Genomic DNA, 22,658 nt, shown 5'->3' with positions numbered 1-22,658 from the left:
TATTCTGATTTACTAAGAAATTTGTCACAATATGTAATTAATATTGTTGTGAATGCAAATACATGTTGACTCTAACCTCAGGTTGCATGGGGGTGAATGTCCCCTTCATGTTTTTTAAGTCACTGTGGGTAAAAGGCTACTACTTAGCAAATTCTCAATCTGAAGCACACTAGCACCACTCTAGCAAACAAAACAAAAAATCTAAATTTAATCCAGACGTGATTTTAATCATCTTTATTCTTTGCATTTTCTGTAAGAATTAAGTCTCAGTAGTCTTTCAGCAGAACAGCACAAATGTGCTGTAAGAGAACAGCATTTTATTGTGGCCTGTTTTAAAGCACCTTTTCAAAATTTAGCACACAACTGAGATTTAACTGTCTTGCCTTGTAGTTGACTGATTTACAGTGAAGGACACTCCTGATATGTTTTAATAATAAAAACATTCATGCATCTGCCAATGTAGTGCAAAGGCTTGGGTATTCATATTTTGTGGGATCCCACAAGGCAGCGCTGTATTACAGTACAGTACAGTATATTACTGATAAATCTTGTAAAATTTTGGCAATATTTCAAAGAAAAGCAAATTTTGCCATGAAATTATGTTCACACTGTGCTTTCTTGTTTTTCTTTTTATTACACAGACCATTTACGATGACATTTTATCATATTGCATTATACAAACAAACCAAGTACAGTGGCAAGAATAGTTTTTTGAACAATTTTTTAAATACCTAGATTTCTGCATTGACCATATAAAGTTAGACAATCACAATATGACTAACACAAACAGTTTTACTTTTCAAAATTTTATTGAAGGCATTGAGTGATCGTTGACAGGGCAGGCTGGACAAAGTAAGTTAACCATGTATTACTAATTTTACAAAAGCCAATTGGGGTCCCTTAAAGAGGTGGTTGATTATGATTTAACTTTTTTAACTTTAGTTAGTGTGTAATGTTGCTGTTTGATCATAAACAACATCTGTAAAGTTACGACGCTCAAAGATCAATGCAAAGGAGATATTTTCTTTTAAAGAAATCTCTGTTTAAGGACTACAACAATCAGCTGGTAGGGACTACAATGAGCTTCTTCCCAGGTAAGTGACATCACAAACCCAAACATTTACATAAACCCCGCCCCCGAGAACACACAACAAAGGGGGCGGGGTCATGTTGGGCTGCTTTAGAGAAGAGGAAGAGTTGTTGTAGTAGAGTTTTGTTGTCATGCCGTCATTTTACACCGGACTGCTTCACAAACGAGGGTCAATTCAACTCAAAAGATGAACATGACGCACATGCTAGTGGATGAGTTGAATCAACTCCACAGCAACTACATCAATTTATCCACTAACCATTCAGAAACGTCCAGTTTCATTCTAAAAGTTGTAACTTCTTCCTGAGTCTCTCCATCAGTGTCGACTCTGGTTTGAACAATGTAAGGCTGAACACCGTTACTGATAATCCTCATTTTGGCTGCGTGAGATTCTCCAGCTTTGTTGTTGTGGAGCTGTTAAAGCTCCGCCCTCTTCTGGAAAGGGGGCAGGAGCAACAGCTCATTTGCATTTAAAGGGACACACACAAAAACAGCGTGTTTTTGTTCACACCCAAATAGGGGCAAATTTGACAAGCTATAATAAATGATCTGTGGGGATTTTGATCTGAAACTTCACAGACACATTCTGGAGACACCAGACTTATATTACATCTTGTGAAAGGGGCATTATAGGTCCCCTGAGGCGAGATTAGTATGGGTTGCAAAGGTGCACAGGCTTGAGAAATCTGTTCTTCGCAAAAAAGATTGGTTGGTGTGAACCATGCCTCAATCCCCAAAACAGCATTACAGAGATGCACAAAGCTGGAAAAGGCTGCAAAGCCAATTGCGAAAGGTGTTCAGGAATCCATGAATACAACAGGCAATCCTGAAAGAGGGGAGACCCAAGGACAACTGCTAAGGATCTCTACAAACTGTGAAAGCCTAAAAAAAAGAAGAAGAAAAAAAACACACTGAACAAGAAGAGTGTTCATGAATGGACAACATGAAGGAAACCACTGCTGCCAAACACTAAAACACTGAGGCATGTCTTATGTTTGCCCAAGATCACCGGATGTGCCAGAAATCTTCTAGGAAAATGTTCTGTGGACAAAATAAGAAAAACATTTTTTTAAGATTTTGGCAAAAATTCACAACGCCTTGTTTAGAAGAAAAAGAGCACTGCAAACCCACACCAAAACCTTCCCAGCTGTAAAGCGCGGTAGAAGGATCATCACAGTTTTAACGCTGCTTTGCTCCCTCAGGAGCTGGACACTGCAATTATATTGAAGGAGCAGTGAATTCAAAAGTGTATCGAAACATTTTTCATGCAGGAGAAAGACAGCAGTACAGGACTTCAAGTTGGGTGATGCAACAAGACAATGACCCAAATCACACAAGTAAATCAACTAAAGAACGCTTTCGCTGCTAAAGGGGTTCGAGAAGTTACTAAATTCACATACTTTTTCCACCCTGCATGAATGATAACTCAGTATATATTTAATAAAAATGTAAAAAGTACAATTGTGTGGTATTAGTATAACCAGAATGTAAAATTAAAATCAGACTACATTTTATGATTAATCATTGTTTTTTTCCAGTGTTCACAAATGTATTCTTGCCACAGTAAAGACAAAAACAATAAAACTCTGCACATATATTTTCATTTGCACATTTATTAATACATGGACATTTTTTCTTTGAAAAACAAATCAATAAATAGATTTGTAACACTGACCAAAAAAAACACCAAAACATGCCCAAATATACAATTATGATAGACGTAATAAATAAACACCAAACCTGTTGATGGCATCAACTTATATCACAGCTTAAACCAGTGTTTTGCAGTTTGTTAGGAATGTTTACATGTCAGCATTTACCAACTAAATGCAAATTAAAACATTTTAATGTCATTAAACAAGAATTTGCAAGTACAGACTTGAACTGTTTAACAGAACAGTGACAGGTATTTTTTTTTTTTTAGGCCAGAGATCTTCAGCACTATTTAGTTAGAGCTCCTGTTTCTGGAGATCTACCTGCAGAGTTCAGATCCAACACACCTGCCTGTAATTATCAAGCGCTCCTGAAGATCTTAATTAGTTGATTCAGGTGTGTTTGATCAGGGTTGGAGCTGAACTTTGCAGGAAGGTAGATCTTTAGGAACATGATTGGGCACCACTGAGCCACAACATGCAAAATGTGCAGTGCTCCAGGAACGTGGTTGAGAACCACTGGGTTAGGCCATTCATGAAAATCCAGTGACTGTGTAGTGATGTTGATATAAAGCTCAAAGTTTAACTGACAGCATGAAGAACGATGGCCACCACCTTGTTGCAGACAACAAGCCAGCATGTGATTCCAACACCACCTGAGATAAATCGGCAAAAAACACTTTTTAACACTCTATACTCCATGTAATTATATTTATTTTAACCAGACAAAATGTAAATAATGGGGCTCATTCATGAAACAAACATGAAAATTGACAGTGCATTTATCAATATGAACATGAGCGGCGGCTACGATCAGATCTCACGTCGTGTCTCAGCTCGTGTACGCTAGTTTTGGAGTTAGCATGAGCTTGCGTGCAGCATAGTAGATCTGGTGGAGAATTGTAATGAGAGCATTTTGATCATTTAGATATTTATTTTATTAAAACCAAGTGATCGCGCAGGCGCCTCGCGCACACTGACATCAGTTCTAGTGTTTCTAACTTGATGACATTTCAGCCATTCATCATCAAACTAAAATGCAGATAACCAAACATAAAAGTTACACTGCTCAAATTAAATGGTCCTCTGTAAAACAGCTCCACCACATACATTTTTGTGCAAGTGAAGGATGCTGTTTTACGTGGATATTGGGACACGAGTGAAGTACAAAGCCTTAATTGTTTACATAATGAAAAATAATTAGGCAACAAAAATGTTAAATGCAAATACAGAAACATATTTGGATTCTTTCCAAATGAGAGAGGTGAGCCCATGAGTTTTACTTTACCCTAAAACATTTTATTTTGGCTTGACTTATGTTGTTTATAATGAATGCCTATGACCGTCTAATTTATGTTTTATTTTATAGTTTAATATATAATTTTATAACTTCTTTTTCATTATTGTGCTCCAAATACCATTAAAATTAAAGGATTTGTTGTGGAGGGAACTACAGTAGGCCTATGAATGTTTTGTTTTATTTACCGGTATTTAATATACATACAGTGGATACAGAAAGTATTCAGACCCCCTTAAATTTTTCACTCTTTGTTATATTGCAGCCATTTGCTAAAATCATTTAAGTTCATTTTTTTCCTCAATGTACACACAGCACCCCATATTGACAGAAAAACACAGAATTGTTGACATTTTTGCAGATTTATTAATGCTGCCACCACCATGCTTCACTGTTGGGACTGTATTGGACAGGTGATGAGCAGTGCCTGGTTTTCTCCACACATACCGCTTAGAATTAAGGCCAAAAAGTTCTATCTTGGTCTCATCAGACCAGAGAATCTTATTTCTCACCATCTTGGAGTCCTTCAGGCGGGCTTTCATGTGTCTTGCACTGAGGAGAGGCTTCCGTCGGGCCACTCTGCCATAAAGCCCCGACTGGTGGAGGGCTGCAGTGATGGTTGACTTTCTACAACTTTCTCCCATCTCCCGACTGCATCTCTGGAGCTCAGCCACAGTGATCTTTGGGCTCTTCTCCCCCGATAGCTCAATTTGGCCGGACGGCCAGCTCTAGGAAGGGTTCTGGTCATCCCAAACATCTTCCATTTAAGGATTATGGAGGCCACTGTGCTCTTAGGAACCTTAAGTGCAGCAGAAAAGTTTTTTGTAACCTTGGCCAGATCTGTGCCTTGCCACAATTCTGTCTCTGAGCTCTTCAGGCAGTTCCTTTGGCCTCATGATTCTCATTTGCTCTGACATGCACTGTGAGCTGTAAGATCTTATATAGACAGGTGTGTGGCTTTCCTAATCAAGTCCAATCAGTATAATCAAACACAGCTGGACTCAAATGAAGGTGTAGAACCATCTCAAGGATGATCAGAAGAAATGGACAGCACCTGAGTTAAATATATGAGTGTCACATCACATGGTCCTAAGTATTCAGACCCTTTGCTATTTCAGTTTTTCTTTTTTAATAAATCTGTAAAAATGTCAGCAATTCTGTGTTTTTCTGTCAATATGGGGTGCTGTGTGTACATTGAGGAAAAAAATGAACTTCAATGATTTTAGCAAATGGCTGCAATATAACAGAGTGAAAAATTTAAGGGGGTCTGAATACTTTCCGTACCCACTGTATAAGTATTTAAATACATAAATTAATGTAATTGTTTGCAATTACGAGGTTAGTTACGAGGTGTTTTTGGGGTAAAATGAATTTATCAAGAGATTACTTCCTCTTCTTGGCCAGGTTATGTTTCTCTGTTTCGTAAACTCTTGGGGCGAGGCTTCTATTTTTTTCATTTTAATCTATTTTTCTCATTTTTAGGGGCACAATATTTAAATGATGATTGTTTTCAGCCGCCACATTTATCAGTGTACGATCATTCATACGATAGGATTGCCAGCATACGAATGTTTGATGAATCACACGTGAACCCTGTCGTAAGATGATTTCTGTGCTTTTTTCTACATTAGATTGATAAATGAGGCCCATTTTATTTATTTAGATGTCAATTTGTTAAATGCATTTTAAATCAATAATATTGACTGAGCCAAAGTGGCCATCGAATACAGTTGGTGACTGGGACATACCTGCAACTCCGGAAGGAAAGGCTACTAGTCTCTCCAGTGGAGCAATCCATTTACTGGGCACAACAGTGACCGGATCTGCGTAATACTTCAATATGAGTGAGATCATGAGGGCCGCCTAACAACAGACACCATGCCATTATGAGAGAAAATCTGATGCATAGAGATACATCTATCATATTAAAACCGGAAAGTCTGATGTGTGAAATAATAGAAACTTTTCATTTTTTGAAATGGAAGAGTTTAAGTTTTAGACGAAATCTAAATTTAAAAATGTTTGTTAGTTGGGTATCATATTTGATGCTTACAGTTGCATGAAAAAGTATGTGAATCACTTCCAGAATCTGGAAAATGTGAATAATTTTAATAAAATAAGAGGGATCATTCAAAATGCATGTTATTTTTTATTTAGTACTGTCCGGAGTAAGATATTTTACATAAAAGATGTTTACATAAAGTCCTCAAGACACACACACAAAAAATTAGCTGAATTTATTAAAATGACCCCATTCAAAAGTTTACATACCTTAGTTCTTAATACTGTGTGTGGATACCTGGATCATCTATGACTGTTTTTGTGTTTTGTGATGGTTGTTCATAAGTCTCTTGTTTGTCCTGAGCAGTTAAACTGAGCTCTGTTCTTCAGAAAAATCCTCCAGATCCTGCAGATTCATCAGTTTTCAAGCATTTTTTGCATATTTGAACCCTTTCCAGCAGTGACTGAATGATTTTGAGATTCATCTTTTCACACTGAGGACAAATGAGGGACTCAAACACAACTATTAAAAAAGGTTCAAACATTCACTGATGCTCCAGAAGGAAACACGATGCATTAAGAGTCGGGGGTGAAAACTTTCTGAATTTGAAGATCAAGGCAAATTGTATTTAATTTGTCTTCCAGGAAACATGCAAGTATCTTCTGTTGGTTCCGAAGGGCAGTACTAAATGTAAAACAATGATATTTAAATATAATAAGAAAAACTTGAACATCATCTTCTTGTTCAAAGGTTTTCACCCCCGACTCTTAATGCATTGTGTTTCCTTCTGGAGCATCAGTGAATGTTTGAACCTTTTTTAGTAGTTGTGTTTGAGTCCCTCATTTGTCCTCAGTGTGAAAAGATGAATCTCAAAATCATTCAGTCACTGCTGGAAAGGGTTCAAATATGCAAAAATCCTTGAAAACTGATGAATCTGCAGGATCTGGAGGATTTTTCTGAAGAACAGAGCTCAGTTTAACTGCTCAGAACAAACAAGAGACTTATGAACAACCATCACAAAACACACAAACAGTCGTGGATCATCAGGTGACCACACACAGTACTGAGAATCAATGCATCACACACTTATGAATGGGGTAATTTTAATAAATTCAGCAATTTTTTTTGTCTTGAGGACTATATGCAAACATCTTTTATGTAAAATATCTTACTCAGGACAGTACTAAACAAAAACATGCATTTTGAATGATCACTCTTTTTTTCATGCAACTGTAAGCCTTTTATGGCTCATATGGTACGATATAGCAAAAATATGCAATTTGGGGCAGTTACTGATATTTATATGGCCAAAAAGATGAAATTCTGATTGTTTGTAATATAAGTCAATGAGATCTTTATAATAGTATAACAGACTAAAATGCATGTAAATATCAGTTGTCACTCCACATGATTTTTCTAAAAAAATGATGCATGTATAATCAAGTAAACCTAAGTTGCTTCAGTCCAGTAAGTTTTCATTTTGAAATATTACTAACAATATAAAAGTTATTCTTACATTTACTATATAAAAAAAGTTTTCATAGCAAAAAGAGGCATGTACCACAATCTGAAGGTGGACGTTTTTACAATTATACTAAAAGACCTTTTAATTAGATTGTGTACAACAGGTTTTTCAGCAAAGTTTTGATCATGTTGAAATATGCATATCAAATATGATACCGTATGGTTAATTTATGGGGTTATTACGCAAATTAAAAATGCTCCCAACTCACCTGAGAAACATAAAATACAATATTCACAATCCATTTCATTTTTGCTTGCTGTGCAGTTCTTGACTTGACTGTAGAAAAGAAAAAACAAAACAAAGAATATCAACAAAGGTTTCCTTTAAAGTCTCTTCATTGGTGTTTTGAAGATGATCATGTTTTATGGGATTGGAATGAATAATTGATGATATAATTTTAAGTTCTGGGTAAACTAACCCTTTAACAAGTTATAAACCATGCTTTACTCCAATAACTGTGGCAACACTTGACATGAAGGACAGCAACAGGCAGCAGCTGAGCCATTTGTCTTCCTTCATGAATACTGAAGCCGTTATGTGAAACCCACCTGCCATTTTCCACACTTGGCCTGAGACTTCTGCCAAGTGAAGAAACCTTTGGTTTCTCAGTTCTCGCCCCACTATAAAGTGGACAACGGCAATCACACAAACTAACTCACTAAAGGAAAACGTTCATGCTAGTTTGGCTTTCATCAGGTGTGCTGACGGCTGTAAACATCTCAACACTTGCTGCCCTTTGCTCCTTGTTTTCAATATATCAATATTACACATGCTGCGACTCAATATGGCAGTTTTGCGGGCTTCTTTCTGTATTGTGCTGGTTAGAAAGCAATCAAACAACTGAAAGCACAAAATAAGAACTTGATGATGTTTTGTTTACCAAGAGTCTTCAGTTGATCGGTCATCTTGTTGATCTTGCGTTCCAGTCTAGCGTATCTGGCGAACTCGTCCATCATGCTGATGGTGGACAGCTCCATCCTCATGTTCTGGATCTCCGTCCTCATCTCCGTCTCCTGGTCAGCATCTTTCTGAAAGATCTTCGACAGCTACGAGAACAAACACAAAATCTCATAATGTACATGTGCTCATTCATTTTATTGTTCTGAATATCCCAAAAACGGAATCAAAGGGGAGATTGTTATTACTGATGAAGACTTGAGAAGGCTATGAAATTTGTTTTCTCCACAGAATAGAAACATTAAAAAAAAAAAGGACTGTGATGTTGCTCACAATTCTTACTTTTTTTCTCTCAATTCCGAGTTTATATCTCACAGTTTTGACTTTTCCCTCTCAATTCCAAGTTTATATCTCACAGTTTTGACTTTTCCCTCTCAATTCCAAGTTTATATCTCACAGTTTTGACTTTTCCATCTCAATTCCAAGTTTATATCTCACAGTTTTGACTTTTCCCTCTCAATTCCAAGTTTATATCTCACAGTTTTGACTTTTCCCTCTCAATTCCAAGTTTATATCTCACAGTTTTGACTTTTCCCTCTCAATTCCAAGTTTATATCTCAGTTTTGACTTTTTTCCCCCTCAATTCCGAGTTTATATCTCACAGTTTTGACTTTTCCATCTCAATTCCAAGTTTATATCTCACAGTTTTGACTTTTCCATCTCAATTCCAAGTTTATATCTCAGTTTTGACTTTTTTCCCCCTCAATTCCGAGTTTATATCTCACAGTTTTGACTTTTCCCTCTCAATTCCAAGTTTATATCTCAGTTTTGACTTTTCCATCTCAATTCCAAGTTTATATCTCAGTTTTGACTTTTTTCCCCCTCAATTCCGAGTTTATATCTCACAGTTTTGACTTTTCCCTCTCAATTCCAAGTTTATATCTCAGTTTTGACTTTTCCCTCTCAATTCCAAGTTTATATCTCACAGTTTTGACTTTTCCATCTCAATTCCGAGTTTATATCTCACAGTTTTGACTTTTCCCTCTCAATTCCGAGTTTATATCTCACAGTTTTGACTTTTTTCCCCCTTCAATTCTGAGTTTATATCTTAGTTATGACTTTTCCCTCTCAATTCCAAGTTTATATCTCACAGTTTTGAATTTTCCATCTCAATTCCAAGTTTATATCTCACAGTTTTGACTTTTCCCTCTCAATTCCAAGTTTATATCTCACAGTTTTGACTTTTCCCTCTCAATTCCAAGTTTATATCTCACAGTTTTGACTTTTTCCCCCTCAATTCCGAGTTTATATCTCAAAGTTTTGACTTTTCCCTCTCAATTCCGAGTTTATATCTCACAGTTTTGACTTTTTTTCCCCCTCAATTCTGAGTTTATATCTCAGTTATGACTTCTCCCTCTCAATTCCAAGTTTATATCTCAGTTTTGACTTTTTTTCCCCCTCAATTCCGAGTTTATATCTCAAAGTTTTGACTTTTCCCTCTCAATTCCGAGTTTATATCTCACAGTTTTGACTTTTTTTCCCCCTCAATTCTGAGTTTATATCTCAGTTATGACTTTTTTCTCTCAATTCTGAGTTTATATCTCAGTTTTGACTTTTTTTCTCTCAATTCCAAGTTTATATCTCACAGTTTTGACTTTTCCCTCTCAATTCCAAGTTTATATCTCACAGTTTTGACTTTTCCCTCTCAATTCCAAGTTTATATCTCACAGTTTTGACTTTTCCCTCTCAATTCCAAGTTTATATCTCGCAGTTTTGACTTTTCCCTCTCAATTCCGAGTTTATATCTCACAGTTTTGACTTTTTTTCCCCCTCAATTCTGAGTTTATATCTCAGTTATGACTTTTTTCTCTCAATTCTGAGTTTATATCTCAGTTTTGACTTTTTTTCTCAATTCCAAGTTTATATCTCACAGTTTTGACTTTTCCCTCTCAATTCCAAGTTTATATCTCACAGTTTTGACTTTTCCCTCTCAATTCCAAGTTTATATCTCACAGTTTTGACTTTTCCCTCTCAATTCCAAGTTTATATCTCGCAGTTTTGACTTTTCCCTCTCAATTCCAAGTTTATATCTCACAGTTTTGACTTTTCCCTCTCAATTCCAAGTTTATATCTCACAGTTTTGACTTTTCCATCTCAATTCCAAGTTTATATCTCAGTTTTGACTTTTTCCCCCTCAATTCCGAGTTTATATCTCACAGTTTTGACTTTTCCATCTCAATTCCGAGTTTTTATCTCACAGTTTTGACTTTTCCATCTCAATTCCAAGTTTATATCTCAGTTTTGACTTTTTCCCCCTCAATTCCGAGTTTATATCTCAAAGTTTTGACTTTTCCCTCTCAATTCCGAGTTTATATCTCACAGTTTTGACTTTTTTTCCCCCTCAATTCTGAGTTTATATCTCAGTTATGACTTTTTTTCTCTCAATTCTGAGTTTATATCTCAGTTTTGACTTTTTTTCTCTCAATTCCAAGTTTATATCTCACAGTTTTGACTTTTCCCTCTCAATTCCAAGTTTATATCTCACAGTTTTGACTTTTTTTCCCCCTCAATTCTGAGTTTATATCTCAGTTATGACTTTTTTCTCTCAATTCTGAGTTTATATCTCAGTTTTGACTTTTTTTCTCTCAATTCCAAGTTTATATCTCACAGTTTTGACTTTTCCCTCTCAATTCCAAGTTTATATCTCACAGTTTTGACTTTTCCCTCTCAATTCCAAGTTTATATCTCACAGTTTTGACTTTTCCCTCTCAATTCCAAGTTTATATCTCGCAGTTTTGACTTTTCCCTCTCAATTCCGAGTTTATATCTCACAGTTTTGACTTTTTTTCCCCCTCAATTCTGAGTTTATATCTCAGTTATGACTTTTTTCTCTCAATTCTGAGTTTATATCTCAGTTTTGACTTTTTTTCTCTCAATTCCAAGTTTATATCTCACAGTTTTGACTTTTCCCTCTCAATTCCAAGTTTATATCTCACAGTTTTGACTTTTCCCTCTCAATTCCAAGTTTATATCTCACAGTTTTGACTTTTCCCTCTCAATTCCAAGTTTATATCTCGCAGTTTTGACTTTTCCCTCTCAATTCCAAGTTTATATCTCACAGTTTTGACTTTTCCCTCTCAATTCCAAGTTTATATCTCACAGTTTTGACTTTTCCATCTCAATTCCAAGTTTATATCTCAGTTTTGACTTTTTCCCCCTCAATTCCGAGTTTATATCTCACAGTTTTGACTTTTCCATCTCAATTCCGAGTTTTTATCTCACAGTTTTGACTTTTCCCTCTCAATTCCGAGTTTATATCTCACAGTTTTGACTTTTTTCCCCCCTCAATTCTGAGTTTATATCTCAGTTATGACTTTTTTCTCTCAATTCTGAGTTTATATCTCAGTTTTGACTTTTTTTCTCTCAATTCCAAGTTTATATCTCACAGTTTTGACTTTTCCCTCTCAATTCCAAGTTTATCTCACAGTTTTGACTTTTCCCTCTCAGTTCCAAGTTTATATCTCACAGTTTTGACTTCCTCTCAATTCCAAGTTTATATCTCACAGTTTTGACTTCCTCTCAATTCCAAGTTTATATCTCACAGTTTTGACTTCTCCCTCTCAATTCCAAGTTTATATCTCAGTTTTGACTTTTTTTCTCTCAATTCCAAGTTTATATCTCATAGTTTTGACTTTTCCCTCTAAATTCCAAGTTTATATCTCACAGTTTTGACTTTTCCCTCTCAATTCCAAGTTTATATCTCACAGTTTTGACTTTTCCCTCTCAGTTCCAAGTTTATATCTCACAGTTTTGACTTTTCCCTCTCAGTTCCAAGTTTATATCTCACAGTTTTGACTTCTCCCTCTCAAATCCAAGTTTATATCTCAGTTTTGACTTTTTTTCTCTTAATTCCAAGTTTATATCTCAGTTTTGACTTTTTTGCCCCTCAATTCCGAGTTTATATCTCACAGTTTTGACTTTTCCCTCTCGATTCCAAGTTTATATCTCACAGTTTTGACTTTTCCCTCTCAATTCCAAGTTTATATCTCAGTTTTGACTTTTCCATCTCAATTCCAAGTTTATATCTCAGTTTTGACTTTTTTCCCCCCTCAATTCCGAGTTTATATCTCACAGTTTTGACTTTTCCCTCTCAATTCCAAGTTTATATCTGTTTTGACTTTTCCCTCTCGATTCCAAGTTTATATCTCACAGTTTTGACTTTTCCCTCTCAATTCCAAGTTTATATCTCGCAGTTTTGACTTTTCCCTCTCAATTCCGAGTTTATATCTCACAGTTTTGACTTTTTTTCCCCCTCAATTCTGAGTTTATATCTCAGTTATGACTTTTTTCTCTCAATTCTGAGTTTATATCTCAGTTTTGACTTTTTTTCTCTCAATTCCAAGTTTATATCTCACAGTTTTGACTTTTCCCTCTCAATTCCAAGTTTATATCTCACAGTTTTGACTTTTCCCTCTCAATTCCAAGTTTATATCTCACAGTTTTGACTTTTCCCTCTCAATTCCAAGTTTATATCTCGCAGTTTTGACTTTTCCCTCTCAATTCCAAGTTTATATCTCACAGTTTTGACTTTTCCCTCTCAATTCCAAGTTTATATCTCACAGTTTTGACTTTTCCATCTCAATTCCAAGTTTATATCTCAGTTTTGACTTTTTCCCCCTCAATTCCGAGTTTATATCTCACAGTTTTGACTTTTCCATCTCAATTCCGAGTTTTTATCTCACAGTTTTGACTTTTCCCTCTCAATTCCGAGTTTATATCTCACAGTTTTGACTTTTTTCCCCCCTCAATTCTGAGTTTATATCTCAGTTATGACTTTTTTCTCTCAATTCTGAGTTTATATCTCAGTTTTGACTTTTTTTCTCTCAATTCCAAGTTTATATCTCACAGTTTTGACTTTTCCCTCTCAATTCCAAGTTTATCTCACAGTTTTGACTTTTCCCTCTCAGTTCCAAGTTTATATCTCACAGTTTTGACTTCCTCTCAATTCCAAGTTTATATCTCACAGTTTTGACTTCCTCTCAATTCCAAGTTTATATCTCACAGTTTTGACTTCTCCCTCTCAATTCCAAGTTTATATCTCAGTTTTGACTTTTTTTCTCTCAATTCCAAGTTTATATCTCATAGTTTTGACTTTTCCCTCTAAATTCCAAGTTTATATCTCACAGTTTTGACTTTTTTCCCTCTAAATTCCAAGTTTATATCTCACAGTTTTGACTTTTCCCTCTCAATTCCAAGTTTATATCTCACAGTTTTGACTTTTCCCTCTCAGTTCCAAGTTTATATCTCACAGTTTTGACTTCTCCCTCTCAAATCCAAGTTTATATCTCAGTTTTGACTTTTTTTCTCTTAATTCCAAGTTTATATCTCAGTTTTGACTTTTTTGCCCCTCAATTCCAAGTTTATATCTCACAGTTTTGACTTTTCCATCTCAATTCCAAGTTTATATCTCACAGTTTTGACTTTTCCCTCTCAATTCCAAGTTTATATCTCACAGTTTTGACTTTTCCATCTCAATTCCAAGTTTATATCTCAGTTTTGACTTTTTCCCCCTCAATTCCGAGTTTATATCTCACAGTTTTGACTTTTCCCTCTCAATTCCAAGTTTATATCTGTTTTGACTTTTCCCTCTCGATTCCAAGTTTATATCTCACAGTTTTGACTTTTCCCTCTCAATTCCAAGTTTATATCTCAGTTTTGACTTTTCCATCTCAATTCCAAGTTTATATCTCAGTTTTGACTTTTTTCCCCCCTCAATTCCGAGTTTATATCTCACAGTTTTGACTTTTCCATCTCAATTCCGAGTTTATATCTGTTTTGACTTTTTCCCCCCTCAATTCTGAGTTTATATCTCAGTTTTGACTTTTTTCCCCTCAATTCCGAGTTTATATCTCAGTTCTGACTTTTTTCCCTCTCAATTCTGAGTTTATATCAGTTTGGACTTTTTTCCACACAATTCCGACTTTATATGTCGCTGTTTTGACTTTTTTCCTCTCAATTCCGAGTTTATATCGGTTTGAACTTTTTTCCACTCAATGCTGAGTTTATATGTCGCTGTTTTGACTTTTTTCCTCAGAATTCTGAGTTTACATATCACACTTTCTTCTGCCACAGAATAACAAAATAAATAGGTATAAATATATAATTTTTCTCTCACTATTCTGATTGCAAGTTTATATCTCTAGACCACTTTTATATTTATATGACTTTATATTAACAATAACCTAGACCTTAAGAAACTAGATGTTTTGGTTTGTTTTTTGGTACGAGTACATTCAAGTACCATGTACATGAAATGGCATGTTATATTAATAAATGATCATGCAGTACCATTGTACAGCCAGATAACATGGTATTGTCTAATTCATCATGATAGAATGGCACTTTTTATTGATTAATGAAAATATTATTACCCCACATCAAACGTTTGTTTGGTACTAGTACTGCTGACCGTTAGTTGGTGTTAATGAATGAGTTTTACTCGGTTAAAGCTAGAGAATGGTGGTAGTTAAACAGAGCAGCTTTTGTTTGCTGTGACTGCATGAAGCTCCTGTAGGGGAGGCATACATGCTGTATCACAGAGCATTATGGCGTCACATCACGACTAACACACTTTTGGAAATATAGAAGTGCTTAAGCGTCCCTAAAACTCTTTTGAATCGATACTTACAAATGAAGAAATGGATGGCAGAAATGTTTTGACGAGGTTGCACAGAAACACACAGCTCAGTACAAGGAACCAGTTAAACCCGGCAGCCATTTTCTTTTCATCAGCCTGATCCACCCCCAATAATACAAACACACTATAGCGCTGCTTCAAACCGGTTCATCGCGTTACATGTTTAACATATACTAATATTATCTAAAAAAAAAAATATATATATATATATATATATATATATATATATATATATATATATATATATATATATATGCAATAACATTAAACAATTTGAAAAGGTAATGTTTATAAAACAAAACTCGTTTTTTTCTTTCTTAAGCGACGTGTTTCTTTTAATTAATCTGCAAAGCATGAAAATATAAACACTACTAAAGATATATTTACATGCTTACAGAAACAACAAATGCAGAAAGTGGCGCCTAAAGTATATAAAAGCAAATCTGTGATTGACAGCTCAACCTGTCCACACGGTTACTTTGCTTTGGTTTGAAATGTGGTTGCCAAGACGTTTCAGCCAATCAGCGCCGAGAAGGGGCGGAGCGTAGCCCGCATCACGTTAGAGCTATAATGAAAAGAATATAGAAAGGGGAGATCCAATCCGGTTTCAGCTAGTTTATGTTCCGATAGACCATTAATGCTTGCTTCAGTGTTTCCTAGACCTGTTTTTTACACTTTACCTGCCAGTGCGTAAGCTATTTTAATTTATTTCTTCTAAAAGCATACAAGCTTTAAGCAGCCATGCCGAAAAGGAGCAAAGTAAGTTGGAAAATATTGGATATTTTATTCTGTTTTATAGTATGTTTGCAATAATTAAGTGTGCACGTCTCTAGTGAGCTTCATGTGAAGTTATCTAAGTATTTACTGCATTGGTGCATGTGTTAATTCGTGATCTAGGGCACGCGTTAAAATCTGGCGCCTTTTTACTTAGAGCTCTGCAATTGTGTCGACTGCGAGTGGATTTAACACGAAATATACACAATTCTCGGCTTTACTTTTACATTAAAATCGTGCTGAGAATACGCAAAGTAATAATCAGACAAAGGGGTGTAACCTGGTAACGTTTGGACATGTTATTCCTCATGGAGAAGAGCTTGTCCTGCAAATGTTTTCGGTGTTTTAACGTCTTTATAACCATATATATGTGAAATTATTAAAGTTGTGTGTTTGAGGACATCGTGGGATCTTTGTGAGGCCATTGTGTAACTGTAAATAACGTTACATGTGTAGTTGTGTACGAATCCATATGGTCCTCGAGTAGGACACACACACACACCATAGCGTCATGGCTGCCTTTGCTCTAAACACATTTCAAGCCTTAAATCCTAGTGAGTTTGTTATCCCAGCAGGTTTATTTCATAATTACGTTTTTTTTTGCGTGACTAGACCGTTTGTATTTTTTCATTTGACCTTTGAAACGGACTTTGTGAAGTGGCTAAAGAAAGTTTCCACCACGTATTTAAGTTAACTACTTAAGTAGTTCTCGTTTTTCTGCTTTAAAATCGACGTTAAAGCTGATTTATGTTTACAAACTTAAAATGTGTCGATGTTTAATGTGTTTGCGCGTCGAAAGTGAGTGAATTGTGTCGGTGGGGGCGGGGCAACTGTTCCCCTCCTCCCTTCAGTACCTTACGGAAATTTTTCGACGTTGCTAAAGGCGGTAAAAAGTTAGGTACGCGGTAAATAAATCCACTGTCATTATTATTGTAGTTCTGTTTACTTTTTATTTTATTTCACTGTGTTTTCGTGACAAATTTAACTCTTACAACATGACCCCTCCCCCCACGTTCACTTTTAGATTACATAATTACACATAATATGGGGGGTGGTGTTTGGGGTACAACACCTCCCCCTTCAGTCAGCCTTCTATGTAGTTCTGTTTACTTTTTATTTTATTTCATTGTTTTCGTGACAAATTTAGCTCTTACAACATGACCCCTCCCCCACGTTCACTTTTAGATTACATATTACAAATTAGTTTATCCCAGCAGGTTTATTTCATAATTACGTTTTTTGCATGACTAGCCCATCTGTACTTTTTCATTTGACCTTTGAAACGGACTTTGTAAAGTGGTTAAAATTTCCACCGAGTATTTAAGTTAACTACTTAAGTAATTCTCATTTTCCTGCTTTAAAATCGACGCTAAAGCTGATTTATGTTTACAAACTTAAAATGTGTCGAAAGTGAGTGAATTGTGTCGCTGGGGGCGGGGCTACTGTTCCCCTCCTCCCTTCGGTACATTACGGAAATTTTCCGTCGTCGCTAATAGCGGTAATACGTTAGCTACATGGTAAATAATTCCACTGTCATTATTATTGTAGTTCTGTTTCCTTTTTATGTTATTTCACTGTGTTTTCATGACAAATTTAACCCTTATGTTTGACCGGCAAATTATGTTTGCTCAAATAAAAAAATAAAAATGTTCTTTGTCCAAATGGCATGAGACTTTGTATGGTGGTTAACACTTTTAAGATCTACAAATAAAAAAAAAATATTTGGAATGATATCTTGTTTTTATGTTAGTGTAAAAAAAAAAGTTACCCCAGGCAACAAAATGTCATTTTGTAACAATATAATATATATATATATTTTTAAACCAATGTAATTTTACTCTTGTTTATTAATGTTTTTTCTCAACATTTGTGCAGTTTTTGGAGGATTTGTGATATCTTTTAAATTTATATAAATAAATTAAAAACCTATTTAAACATTTTTTTTTTTTTTATGCATAAATAGCTTTTTATGTAAAATTTACTTTATAAAAGGCCCAGATTTCTAACTTTCATTCATGGGGATAACAATGATAATCTGACATGGTTTAGTGTAAGATTTTTGCCCATCTTTTGGAAAATGCAGTTTTAAAAGTAAAAAAAAAATCACTTTTACCAGTAGATGGCTGCAGAGCTCCACTATTTGCTATGTACTATTTGAATGACTGAAAGACATCTTTTCAAGATTTTTTTCAGTTGGATTCATATCTAAATGTTATGAAATTACAATTATAAAAATTACTTTGTCAAAGTTTAGCTTTTTTTTTTTTAATTTATAATAAAATAAAATCTTTATTTTTAAACTTTGACAAAGTAATTTTTATTGTTATAATTGTGATTTCATAATATTAAGATAAGAATCCAACTGAAAAAAAAAAACTTGTGAAAAGATGTCTTTCAGTCATTCAAATAGTACATAGCAAATGGTGGAGCTCTGCAGCCATCTACTGGTAAAAGTGACATTTTTTTTTATTAACTTTTATAACTGCATTTTCCAAAAGATGGGCAAAAATCTTACACTAAACCATGTCAAATTATCCGCAGGAATAAAAGTTAGAAATCTGGGCCTTTTTATAAAGTGGATTTTATATAAAAAGCTGCTTTTGCATAAAAGCCCATTTTTAAATTTTTTTTTTTTTTTTATATATATATACATTTAAAAGATATCACAAATCCTCCAAAAACTGCACACATGTTGAGTAAAACCATTAATAAACAGAGTAAAATTACATTATTGTTGCCTGGGTTCTCCAGAGACTCTGAAGACCACGAGTGAAGCCTTCAAACGAAGACTGCACAAGGGTTAACTCTTACAACATGACCCCTCCCCCCACGTTCACTTTTAGATTACATAATTACACATAATTTGGGGGCTGGTGTTTGGGGTACAACACCTCCCCCCTCAGTCAGCCATCTATGTACACATAACTAACAGCTTCTGTTTCCTCTGCTACAGGCTAACAATGACACTGAAGCAGCTGGGGTGAGTCTGAGTCGATTACTGTTACACATATAACACTGTTTTGCATACAACTCTGATACTTAATGCTTGTTTTTATCTGTTGTTGGCTTCCCATCTTGTCCTCATCAAATAAACAAACAGCCTAAAAGACGGTCTGAGAGACTTCAAGGTGTAAGTTGGTTTTGTCAGTCCCCCCTGAATTCACACAATTAGCTTTTCGTGATGCACATAGCTTACGCTGACTTCTGTTTTACAGAAACCCCAAACGCCAAAGTCTGAGCCCAAGCCAAAGGTAAATTGGTTAGCAAAATAAGCATTACTTTTAGCGAGTGTTACCAGCAATAGCCTAACCATTTATTTTCTGGAACATCACAGAAGGCGCCTGCAAGGGGAAAGAAGGCCAAGGAGGTAGAAAAGGCCAAACCCGAGGAGAAGAAGGAGGACGAGAAGCCCGAGGCTGAGTCTGAGGAGAAAACTCCAGCGGAGAACGGAGAGACCAAAGCTGATGAAGTCAGTCCGTTTCTAATTAAGTTACAATAATTAATCTGAGGTCCTCAGATATGCCTGGTAGGGTTTCATCTGTGGCTAATGTTGTTGAAAACCTTTATTTGTTACAGGAGGACAACGGCGAGGAGGAAAAGGACGACCAGAAAGAAGGAGCTGCTAAATAATGTTGATTACATTGTCACCAGAGCTCCCGTACCTCTTTTCTTGTACAATACAGAGGAATATTTTTATTGACTATTTTCTAAAAACAAAAAAAAGCAGGTTTTTTTAGTAGTTCGATATTAGAAGCTCATTTTATAGACAACTTTCAAGAGAAAAGCCTTAGAAGAGGGATTCCATCTTTTCCCACTCCAGTTTTTCCTGAAGAAGATTTGCAGTCATGAAACAACTAATGACTACTACTTCTTGTTGTTATTGTTTTGTTTTTTTTGTTTTCTGACTCTGTTTTGTTTTTAAAAAAGGGAGGGGAGTGGAACAGGTTGCAACAGATCATGCGATTGCGCCATTTTTAAAATTTATACATGAAATTTCTTAAAACTGGGAGCGTTTGCCTGAGACACTAACATTCCATAGGCAATGTGATGGACGTCTGTATGAAGCCTGTATTGTATGGGAAGGGGGTTCTGTAAGGAAATGCTTTTGTTTTGTTTTTTTTGTTTTTTTCATTATTGTAAGCTGTATTCTATCAATTGAAACCTCTTTATTCAAACCGATTCATGAATCAACGGCTTTGATCGATGATCCTGCTCACTAGTACTGGAACACTCATCAGATTTGTGATTTACATTGACTTTTGTCTCTGTGTGGTGATAGCATTGCAATAACATTGTTGTATAGCTGCTGTGAAAAGGTTTTCATAATTTCTATATGCAGTATGTGATGGTACTTTAAGAGGATGAAAAATGGAATCGTGTGTGTTAGCAAAGCTAATAACAGAGCTGTGTTACAGTGTTAAACATGCAGGTTGTAGCTGATGTTATGAAAAATTACTGTAATTTCTTTCACGTGACCATGCCAGCAGTAGCTATATCACTCAAGGTTTTTAGGTTAAAAGTACACATGTACAGTTTCTTTTTTTATTTCCGTTTTTTTTATGTAGCTGTATCTGTAATGATTGGTATGATATGCCAATAAAATGGGTGTAATTTCACCATGACATTTTGGCCTTCTGTTTTCCTTTATATTTGGTGGAATGAACAAAAGATTCAATATCCAACAGGTTAAATTGCATGTGGAAGAGATGGCTAGAAAAGTAATCATTCATTGACATTATATTTCATTTTATACATACAGACACACTACAGATGAAGTTTTTGAACAGTAACATTTTTTAAAGTGTTTTTAAAACTCATTCATTTATTTGATCCAAAATACAACAAAAACTAATATTGTTAAATTTTATTAGAGAACTTTTTTTTTTTATGAATATATGTTAAATGTAATTTATTCCTGTGATCAAAGCTGAATTTCCAGCATCATTACTGCATACCTTCAGTGTCACATGATCCTTCAGAAATCATTCTAATATGATGATTTGATGATCAAGAAACATTTATGATTATTATCAATGTTGAAAACATTATCAATGTTTTTTTTTTAGAATTCTTTGATGAATAGAAAGTTCTAGAAGAACAGCATTTATTTGAAATAGAATCTTTTGTAACATTATAAATGTCTTTACTGTAACTTTTGATCAATTTAATGCATCCTTGCTGAATAAAAGTATTCATTTCTATCCAAAATAAAAAATACTGACCCCAAACTTTTGAACAGTAGTGTATAATGTTACAAAAGCTTTATATTTTAGATAAATGCTGTTCTTTTGAACTTTCTATTCATCAAATAATCACACAACTGTTTTCAACATTGATAATAATCATAAATGTTTCTTGAGCATCAAATCATATCGGGGGCGTGTTTCCCGAAGCGAACTACGGTCGCAAGTTCCATCGTTACCAATAGAGTTCAATGGGACTTACGTCCATGGTTCACCAACGATGCTTTCGGGAAATGCACCCCAGAATGATTTCTGAAGGATCATGTGACACTGAAGACTGGAGTAATGATGCTGAAAATTCAGATTTGAATCACAGGAATAAATTACAGTTTACAATATATTCACAGTTATTTTAAATTGTAAAAATATTTCACAATATTACTGTTTTTTCTGTATTTTGGATCAACTAAATGAAGCCTTGGTGAGCTGAAGAGACTGCTTTTAAAAACATGTTTAAAAAATCTTACCATCCAAAAATGTTATGCTTGCTTGTGCTAACTCTTTAAAATAAAAGTCACTAGGTTTGATGTTTTGTTTTTCATGCAAAGGCATTGATACATTAATTTATAGTAAATACTATAGTGTATTTGAACCATACTATAGTAAATTGTATACTGTCGATGAGTCATTCCATGGAACTGGTACGATTTGGACTTGCACTTTATATTTTTTACCAAAATGTATTACTTTTCTGAACACCCCACAACATTAATGACATTTAACTTCCAGAAAAACATATTTTCCCATCTCATGCATCAAATCCCTATTATTATTGGTCATTGTTTTAAGTTATGGGCACTATGGGAGCTCTCTGAATATTATTATAAAATGTATTTGTGATTAAAAAAAAATCAACATTTTCCTATTAATCAGACTAGTAAAATTCAGTAATTGCAAATATAAAAGTGACATAAAATCTCACACTTTTGCTATACTAAATCCTGAAATGGACACTTTTTGTGACAGCAACCTCATCATTTCTGATCAAAGGCTTAACTTCAGAATTTGAACTAAAATCAGTATTCTTATGATTGCTCTGAAACTGGCCACTGCTCTAAATCTAGTGAATAAATGGAGAGCACATGGCATGCATGATATTAAGAAATCATGAATAAAAGATAATTTTCTTACTTTCTTACTTTAATTGATGTAACAGGGTTGAGTCGTTAAGCCTGACAAACACAATTTCACAACATAGTTTAGTTATAATTATTAAAGAAGGTGGTAACTTGCCTGTGTCTGCTCACAGTGTTGTTCAGAAAACTTCTGCGATGTCACTTCCCATTAATGATGTCACATAAGTATCAGTTCATTATGGTTTGTGTAATGGGGTTACTGAGGTACAGAACTAAATGATGATTTTAATGAATAATCATGAATATGAACATTACCAGCAAAAAAGCACAGATGGATATTTATGGGAATGGCAAAATGTATGGACTTTTTTCTCATTTTATTATTCATATCCCAAGAACACTTTC

The 22,658-nt window shown here is 34.9% G+C and overlaps 2 protein-coding genes across 2 annotated transcripts; one reads left to right on the top strand and one right to left on the bottom strand.

Moving 5' to 3' along the window:
- Window positions 1–408: 408 nt before the first annotated feature.
- On the bottom strand, window positions 409–15,264 carry get1 (guided entry of tail-anchored proteins factor 1). The gene is made up of 5 exons (XM_067365170.1): window positions 15,152–15,264; window positions 8,447–8,612; window positions 7,775–7,842; window positions 5,788–5,902; window positions 409–3,398 (listed from the first exon to the last, which is right to left on the bottom strand). Exons 1-5 carry the CDS (start codon window positions 15,239–15,241, stop codon window positions 3,325–3,327), a joined length of 513 nt encoding a protein of 170 aa, XP_067221271.1. The 5' UTR covers window positions 15,242–15,264; the 3' UTR covers window positions 409–3,324.
- Window positions 15,265–15,741: 477 nt separating this feature from the next.
- Window positions 15,742–20,082, top strand: hmgn1a (high mobility group nucleosome binding domain 1a). The gene is made up of 6 exons (XM_067365393.1): window positions 15,742–15,919; window positions 18,888–18,914; window positions 19,035–19,064; window positions 19,150–19,185; window positions 19,269–19,403; window positions 19,511–20,082. Exons 1-6 carry the CDS (start codon window positions 15,902–15,904, stop codon window positions 19,562–19,564), a joined length of 300 nt encoding a protein of 99 aa, XP_067221494.1. The 5' UTR covers window positions 15,742–15,901; the 3' UTR covers window positions 19,565–20,082.
- The last annotated feature ends 2,576 nt before the right edge of the window (window positions 20,083–22,658 follow it).

Source organism: Chanodichthys erythropterus, chromosome 17, assembly GCF_024489055.1.
Source record: "Chanodichthys erythropterus isolate Z2021 chromosome 17, ASM2448905v1, whole genome shotgun sequence".
Taxonomy (NCBI): domain Eukaryota; kingdom Metazoa; phylum Chordata; class Actinopteri; order Cypriniformes; family Xenocyprididae; genus Chanodichthys; species Chanodichthys erythropterus.
Note: the sequence above shows the minus strand (reverse complement) of the source record. Positions and strands in the feature narration are given on the sequence as shown.

Coding starts and splice junctions, on each gene's coding strand:
- get1 (XM_067365170.1), bottom strand. CDS start 15,241: ATGGCTGCCGGGTTTAACTGGTTCCTTGTACTGAGCTGTGTGTTTCTG. Junction 7,843..8,446: donor CGATCAACTGAAGACTCTTG/GTAAACAAAACA, acceptor TCTTTTCTACAG/TCAAGTCAAGAACTGCACAG. Junction 5,903..7,774: donor TTGTATTTTATGTTTCTCAG/GTGAGTTGGGAG, acceptor GTCTGTTGTTAG/GCGGCCCTCATGATCTCACT.
- hmgn1a (XM_067365393.1), top strand. Junction 18,915..19,034: donor ATGACACTGAAGCAGCTGGG/GTGAGTCTGAGT, acceptor ATAAACAAACAG/CCTAAAAGACGGTCTGAGAG. Junction 19,065..19,149: donor GGTCTGAGAGACTTCAAGGT/GTAAGTTGGTTT, acceptor TCTGTTTTACAG/AAACCCCAAACGCCAAAGTC.